Source organism: Drosophila mojavensis, unplaced genomic scaffold, assembly GCF_018153725.1.
Source record: "Drosophila mojavensis isolate 15081-1352.22 unplaced genomic scaffold, ASM1815372v1 contig_151, whole genome shotgun sequence".
NCBI classification, from domain to species: Eukaryota; Metazoa; Arthropoda; class Insecta; order Diptera; family Drosophilidae; genus Drosophila; species Drosophila mojavensis.
The window spans coordinates 123,043-132,018 of NW_025318684.1; the positions used below are offsets into that span (position 1 = coordinate 123,043).

An 8,976-nucleotide genomic window follows, 5' to 3' on the forward strand; every position below is an offset into this window, starting at 1 on the left:
TTTAGAGAGCTAGGGTTGAATGCATAATGTCTACAGCTTTCAGCGGGTACATCTTCTCTGTTGCTCTCTCATTATTCAGGGCTACAAGTTTACAATGAATTATTAATGTTAGGCAAACATATGTATAAATTAGGAAGGTTTATTATTTTTTATAGTTATTTATCTTTCCATTTAATTAGCTATAAATAAATAAAAACATTAATCCAAACATTAAGTAAATATTTCAGTATATAAATTCTATAAGTAAGGTGGTACCCAAATTAAATATGTAAATCAAATGGAGACAGCTACAAGATCTCGTTAATGTTTAATGCGTAAACTGTTTATTATACTTCATACAATGTTCACATTTCACATTTTATTGTTTTCTTAAAAGGAATTCTTTAAAAAGCGCTCTTTTTCATAGACAGTGTGACCAGAGATTCTTTGTAAGGTAAGATTTTTCATGTTACATACGTTTCTAAGATGATTTGAAAAAGGCTTATTTGTATCAAAATAAATTGGTATTACCACTAAGTGGTATTAGTAACTAATTGATGTCTGTCCCGACTGTTAATAGTATAGCATGTCTTGAAATAGAGATGTTCTGAACTTAAATTAATTTATTCGATTTAAATATCGGTATCATAAGCAATCGATATTAAGAAATTTGTGTACAAAACTGATGTGAAAAATACACCAGACAAACAACTTAAAAACAGCTAGGGATTATTTAGGATATTATAAATCAACAGATTCTTTTCTTGGTAGACGCATTAAAAATTTCGGATAAATAATTAAATGCTTAAATGATCAGCAAATGAATTGTGGATAATATTTTTAATATTGTTTTTAAAAAAGCCATCAACATAATATTGAAACGGACAGAAAAAATTTTAGGTACAAACAAATATTGATTATTACATTTTCTTGAGTGGGTGAGAAATTAATAAGAAATCAAATACTTAAAGAAAGAAGAAAATTTATTGAAATCAACGTGAATTGTTTTGGTTTCGCTATTTGAGAAATGAGGGATTCGACAAAAAATTGTGAATGCATATTAATATCTATTTATATATATATATATCCAGATATATGTGTGCATACATGCATGAATATGTATCTCGTAAAATGTGTATCTTATAAATTCAAGCACATATGCACATTTATACAGTTGAAGATGCATCTGATTTCGGAAGTTAAAATTGTAATTTTTTTGATATTTTACGAATATTTTGATTAAAGATGATTTAAAATAAAAAAATAATTAATAGTGCAGCTTATGAAAATTGTTTGCGTTATTCCGTTACAGAAATTACAGAGTTTAGTAAACTCAATATATTGGGTAATTTGTTAATTAAAAAAAATCTAGAATTATGGGGCCGTCACAAATCCTAAATCTTGGCTATTTGGGTCTAATATTAATTGGTTTCGTCGGTGTTTCGGTTCATGCTGGCACTTCTGCTGAAAATGAGGACGAGTATCTAATCCAACGAGGTTTGTTTAAATTTAAAAATAAAAAAGTTTGCTTAAATGATGTTTTATCAAAATTATATCTTGTTATGATTTCAGAGTATATTTTAGAAAAGTCCTACCATGGATTGATTCGGGAAAATGAGACTCTAGTGGAAATAACGCCATTAATTAATGTCGATGAAGAAAAAATTTGCAACTTTCGCATTGTAAAAAAGCCATATCATGAAATTCCATTCCAGGTGAGGCCTCACACTATAAGAACACACAGGATAGTAAATTTTCCAAACACATCACATATTAACAAAATTTAATATAAATCAAAGTCAATAAAAGATAATTAATTTTCAGATTGAGTTGGTTAATAATCTTGGAATACTGAAGGCACGCCACACACTCAATTGTGAAAAGCGTAAAAGTTACCATTTTGAGATTGTTGCCATATACTGCGATGGAACGCCATCGAACTCGGCAAACGTCCATATCACAGTGATCGACATCAATGAGTATTCTCCGACCTTCTTAGAGCCATCATATGTTACCGAAGTCGATGAGGGTAAACTTTATAATGAAATTATTCGTGTCGAAGCAGTAGACAAAGATTGCACTCCACTGTTTGGAGATGTTTGCAAATATGAGATACTAAATAGTGATGAACCATTCACAATCGACAACGAAGGCTCAATCAAAAACAAAGAGCCTCTCTCTCATAAGGTATCCCACAATCACATTTTATCCGTAGTGGCTTACGACTGCGCTATGAAAGAATCTGTTCCAATTATGGTGAGCATCAAGGTACGCCGCGTATGCGATGCCAAGTTCTTAGGTATACCAGAACGCATCGATTACATTGTAAGTATTTACTAAATGTATAAATTCATATATATACATATATATATAAAATTTGGGTCGGTGAAAAAGGTTAGCACTAACTAACTATCCTATGCTTCTATCTCTTAAACAGTTGAAGATATAAACTTTGGCGTATATATATCCGCCATGGCTTTTTTTTCTGCCATCTTTCTGAAATCGTAGCATTAGCTCACGTGCAAAATATCATATCAAAATATATATATGCTCTAGCTATAAAGCTTTAGAAGGTGCAGTTTTATCCGATGCGGCGAATAAAAGCGTTCATACGAACGGACGGTAACACGGACAATTATAAAATTTGAATGCTTACTCTCCAATAATGCGAAAATTACAGAGTATTTTTCGATATGGATCGGGAAAATTTTAATACTTTATAAATTAAGGGTATATACGAGTATATGTTCAATGTTTAATGCATTTAGGTTCAATAGCGCCGAAAAAATTCAAACATACAAACGGACGGACGGACAATACCACAGACGGATGGACAGCAAGGCGGATAGTGCACAAAACCAATATATTAATTTAACTTTCCCGAATGAATACAATTAATAATCAAAATTTTTAGTCCGGTAGCACCGAAAGCTTACAACTGTTTCCAAATGCGCGACTTGATTTGTGCAATATATTATGCACAGCTGATGATCTAAACGTTCACGCAGCGGTTGCTCTTAAGGTAAGCATACTTACTTACTTCAAACAATTTTATATTGACCTAATCCACTTGTTGATGTTAATGCAATTCGTATTAAGACTAAGCACATATCATTTGGCTGTGATCGTGATATATCGAACTGTTCAGCGAATAAAAACTTAAAGGACATTTTGCCCCGTGACACCGACTGGACGAAGGAGTTGAGCTATGACGAGGGGCCCGAGCCGGTCTTCCATTTCGATGGGTCAGCTGGTGTAGTTGTACCCGATGGGTTTATTGACCATCACGATTTCTCGCTGAAGCCTTTTAGCATTGTGACGATCTTTCGCCATGGTAATCAAAGCCCAATGAACAAACATGTAAAAGAGCATATAGTTTGCAACGCGGATGATCACAAAATGAATCGTCACCATATGGCACTGTTCGTACGAAACTGCCGACTTATTCTACTGTTGCGAAAGAATTTCAATGACGGTGATCTAAACATATTTAGTCCAGCGGAGTGGAGATGGAAAATAGCGCAGGTCTGCGACAATGAATGGCACTACTATGTAATCAACGTATACCAGTCATCCAAGGTGGAGCTGTTCATAGATGGTGTACAATTTGTGAGCTCCGTTGAGGACCATCACGCCAATCCGGAGGTCATCGATGATTGGCCCCTGCATGCTGCACATGGAGTTAATACTACACTGGCGGTCGGAGCATGTTACCAGAGTTCAGAGAACCGATTAAAGCACGGATTCAATGGTGACATATCAGAAGTGAAGCTATCTCTCAACGGTGTGCTCTCTGTCGAGGACATTAAGTGTGGAACGAGCTGTGCCGAACATCTGCTAACATCGACGGCATTGCAACTTGAACAGCAGTCAGAGGAAGAGCCGACAGACTTTCAAGTACAGGTCAATGCAAAAATGAATGAAATATATATAGAGGCACAAAGCAAGCATAATATTGAGCAATTAATGCGTAGAATACAATACATCAATATTAAAAAAAATCCCACTATAGGACGCAGAAACATTGAGGTTCGTACGACAATAATGTGTACAAATCAGAGTGCCATACGTCTGCCCACAATCGAGACCTATATCATGGTAAATGACCCCGTTCAGCCAGCAACAATTCCTAGCGAAAAACTTGCAGAAGATACTGCTACTTTCTATACAGTTGAAAATCTCAGACCTAAATTTGAAGGCGATCAGCTTACATCGAAGTCACATTTGGCAACAAAGATTGCAATTTCCGGTAAATAAAAATGATAACAAAAACGTTTCAGTTGGGCAAAACCGACTGTATAATACTCATTATAGTCTTAGTCGTATTAAAATTAAAAACAACAAAGTAACTATGTGAAGTTTTTAATTCATAAGTATATGCTGCTAATGGCTATTCGTATTAAAACTGAACCATTTTAGGTATAAATTTAAGAATAGTATCATTTTAATAGTTGTCCATTTTATGGGTGCCTTAGGTGCACTTTCCATACATTACCATTATTTATAGGGTTTGGTCGGTATTTAGAGGATGTTTGCAGTGGTACTCGCTGCGTTTTGGGGGTTTTCTATAGAGTTTTAAACGGCTGCAGTGAACAAATATCTAATATTTTGATGATACACTCATTATATGTTATAATAATATTATCTTAATTTATTTATTTTTTCAAACTGAGTGGCAACGAGCATATATCTAAATTTTAGGACAATCTGTAAAATTGTATCAAAATATATCACTCTATTTTTATTTCTTAGGAACCCAAAATAAACTCGTTTCTTATCAAGAAATTAAATTTGGTGTGCATATCTTGGATAAAGTTCGCATTGGTCTCGCCACCGACAGTGATAGCGGAAATGGGATCCCCAAAGAGAATCTCGATTCGTGCAGTGTAATTGTATTTCCATCTTTAAATCCGGACCATGAGGAAATTCAAATAGACGGGGATGAGTCATTGTCATCTACAATGGACATCAGAACAAATATTAACAAGGATGGGGTTGAAATGATCGGAACCGATTCAATTCGCAGTTATCTCAGCGTATTGCGTGCTTTAGTCTATAGCAACAAGAAACCGGCATATTATCTTAATCGTGTGTTTAAGCTGTCCTGTTCGCAGCTATCCGCACAATATAAAAGTGTTGAATATACACTCACATTGACTGTTTTGCATCCGAAGCAATTTTTTAAAACAACAAATGCACCATCATCAGCTGTTACAAGCGCTGAAGGAAAGGAAAATTTTCTATCCAATTATCACAATGGGCGAAGTGTAAGCGAGAGTGTGGTTCAAGGATCATCAGGTAAAATATTTGATTTGCTTAATTTTTAATATAATGTAGAAGAATAAATGTGGAGATATTCTGACATTTATTTATTTCAGATACAAAGTTTTTTTCGAACTCCTTGCTTCATATCAATGATGTACAGGAGCCTAAGTCTCATTTACACTCCATCGCGCACAAAGGTTTGTAAATTATAATAAAAAATTATAATAGTAATAATCATAATATGAATACATATATCTAAAATCTTCTTTATTAGCTGAGGCGTCGCATCCAACAATGCTGATAATTTTAATATGCGTTTTTCTCGTCATCTTACTCTGTGGCATTTCTGTTGCAAGGCTAAAAAGTAACCAAAAATACACCGACCAACATCAACCTTGTCCCAAGGTAAAATTGTTTGATTTCTCAAAAAGTTTTTGTTAAAACGGGCACAAGAGGACGTATCCTTGATCAGGGCGACGAACTGGGTTGATTAAGTCTTATCCCTTATCAGGGTATAATGGTTTTGTTAAATGTATGTAACAGGCAGAAGGAGGCGTGGCAGACCCCATAAAGTATATATATTCTTGATCAGGGCGACGAGCTGAGTTGATTTTGCCCTGTCCGTCCGTCCGTCCGTATGTTTGAACGCGTCGATCTCAGAAGATAGAAGAGTTAGAGACTTGAAATTTTTTTCACAGGTCCGTGTATAGCACGCACATATCGAGCTTTGTTTTAAATATCGATAACTTGCCCGGTTATTTTGTTATCGATTAAAAACATCGAAAACCAGTAATAAATTTATATCTCCATCTTTAAAGCTAGAGTCTCCAAATTTATGAATACTTATATGGATTTTATACAGTTTCGGTTTTTGTAAAAATTTACCCCCCACCTCTAATTCACCCCCTCACCCTCACATTTGTAAAAGGCTTATTTCAAATACTAGGGACTTGTGCTTTGGCCAATACATGCATATCTATGTTATATTCATAATCTGAAAGTTTCATGAAAATAGTCCATCCACAAGAAAGGTTATTCAGAAAACTTTTTATTCCTACAGTAAGCCCATACTGCAGTTCGTGTTTATGCTTGCGTGCGTGTGCCTGTGTGTGTACGTGTGTATGTGCATGTGTTTTTTCTTTTGCAAGCAGAAAGATGCGAAGAACTAATGAAATTACTCACTTGCTCGAAGGGTTCAGGAGATCTCCTTGTGGAGCGGTCTCAACTTATATATGTTTACTTAATATTTTAGGTAGCTGATGAAGGTTTAATTTGGGACGATTCTGCATTGACCATTACCATTAATCCAATGCAAACTGATGGCGCATCTGAGGAAAGTTCTGATTCGGATAATACTGATTCGGAAGACGAAGACGGTACGTTTTGTGCAGATATACATAAATACCAATGTTGTCAATTACAAATTATTATCTTTAGTCATCAAAGATGGATTTACCCACATCAATCAGCTTGAGTGGGACCACACCAATATGTTTTCATCGGGGAACTAATATGGATATGTGTGTCGTTTATCAATAAAAATTTAAATTAATTATATGTAAATGTGCTTTTAATATATGAATTACACAATGAATCCACAATTATTCTCGCAAAGTAATTCACAAAAACATTCATGCATATATACAACTGAATACATAAATATTTGAAATAAAAGTACTATGCATAAGAGTATGTATATTGTACGCATAGCTTGTTTGATTAACAATGGATGTGTATAGCCTCTAAGTAGTGGCATATATATATATATACATATTTGTATCTGCAATCTTAGCATAGGTACGAATTATACATACATGCTTATAAAACTTCAACTGTAATTAACATATAGTACAATTATAGCCCGGTATCAACCCAGAACCAGAGCAAACACAATGCATACTTATATAATATAATTAAACATAGTAAGAATAAAAATTTATCGCTTATATATATATATATATATATATATATATATACCCTTGCAAATTATTTAAAAATATACTTTTATACGCACATTAATAAATTCATACACACATAAATCGATACATATTCTATCAGAGACACATATTCGAAACAAACGAATAGGAGGTACTTCCGTCCCCATAATATAAGTCTTCTTCTATTTGGATTTATGTTCATATTCACTTCACATTTGTCTGTTTATCCGATATTCGAAAAATTAAAATTAGTAATTCTTTTTTTTCTATTTGGCAGTAAGGATAAAATATACATTAAAAAAAAAAAAAAAAAAAAAAATTAATCACTGTAAAAGTATCTCAGAATAATAGTATATCCTTAAGCCATATATATAGAGGTTTACTTTAAATTATATATGTGTTAGATTTCATCAGGATTAAATAATCACTAATGAAATGTTGCTATTTCAGCGCAGGATTTGTTGCTTTCAAATATATATATATAAAGCACAGCTTAGGTGCTCGGCAATTCATTTATATATATATAAATTTATGGATTTATATATCTAAAGATGCAAAGAAAATTTAATTCGCTTGCAAGGGTATTTCATTATTCGGCTTGCTGAATACCGCACGTTTGTTAAGTTAGCAATAATATTGGTTTTGAAGTCAGGTTATTCCATGAACTTCCTTACTACATACTTTGTTAAATTATATCAGAATACAAATTAAATGCTTTTATTCAAAAGTTTAAAAGCTTTGTTTCTTGCTTTAAAGTTCTGCAAAATGATCCAATATCTAAAGCTACTAATATGTAAGCACACACAAAAAGAAGGCTCAGAACATAAAATTGAAAATATTTATAATCTCATTACTTTTCCGTTATAGTTATTAATTATTATTATTTAAATAAATAAGATAAAAACAATCAAATATGTGGGTTTTTTTATTGTAATGGAACTACTTTCAAATCTTATCACATACATATACAGCGAATAACATTAATATTCGTTTTTTATGAACTGGACAAATTAAAATTGGGAAATCAGGGTATAATGGTTTTGTGAAAAGTATATAACAGGCAGAAGGAATCATCGCAGACCCCATAAAGTATATATATTCTGGATCAGCGCGATGAGCTGAGTCGATATAGCCCTGTTCGTCTGTCTGCCCGCCCGTCCGTCCGTACGTCCGAACACAGAAGTTATAAGAGCTTGAGACTTGAAATTTGCCATGCATATTCCTGCATACCATACGCTGTATCGATAATCGAAAATAATTTGGTTTTTTCAGCTTAATTTGAAAGCTTTTAGACCTGAAGACTTCAGATGTACTGTGCATATACATTTGATTTTGTAATTTACAGATTTTGGTGCCGTAAATAAAAAGAAAGCTTATAACTCTTAATATGGAAATCGTTACTCATAAAATGTACTATAAATTGTCGATTCCAATTTTTGAGTACATTTGTTTCATAATCTAGTTATACTCATTCACGAAAGTGAATTAGTATTGGTTTTGTGCAATGTCCGTCTTGCTATCCGTCTATGTCTACGCCTATTAGAAGCGTGGCAAATCGGACCTGAAGATACAGTGATTTTTATACCCTGAACCCATTGAAAATGGGAAATCAGGGTATAATGGTTTTGTGAAAAAGTATGTAACGGGCAGAAGGAGGCGTGGCAGACCCCATAAAGTATATATATTCTTGATCAGCGCGACGAGCTGAGTTGATATAGCCCTGTCCGTCTGTCCGTCCGTCCGTCCGTATGAGTGCGTCGATCTCAGAAGTTATAAGAGCTAGAGAGCTGAAATT

General features: G+C 33.7%; 1 protein-coding gene across 2 annotated transcripts; it reads left to right on the forward strand.

Annotated features, from left to right (window-relative positions):
• Positions 1-691: 691 nt before the first annotated feature.
• LOC6585771 (calsyntenin-1) lies at positions 692-6,947 on the forward strand. 2 transcript variants are annotated; one of them, XM_002011361.4, is made up of 11 exons: positions 692-879; positions 1,292-1,476; positions 1,552-1,694; positions 1,804-2,304; positions 2,894-3,001; positions 3,079-4,228; positions 4,732-5,277; positions 5,358-5,441; positions 5,519-5,649; positions 6,497-6,620; positions 6,682-6,947. In XM_002011361.4, the coding sequence occupies exons 2-11, from the start codon at positions 1,356-1,358 to the stop codon at positions 6,753-6,755; spliced, it is 2,982 nt and encodes a 993-aa protein (XP_002011397.2). In that variant the 5' UTR covers positions 692-879; positions 1,292-1,355; the 3' UTR covers positions 6,756-6,947. The 2 variants fall into 2 exon arrangements, with proteins under 2 accessions (XP_002011397.2, XP_043863030.1); XM_044007095.1 differs by lacking the exon at positions 692-879 and adding an exon at positions 902-917.
• Positions 6,948-8,976: the final 2,029 nt, after the last annotated feature.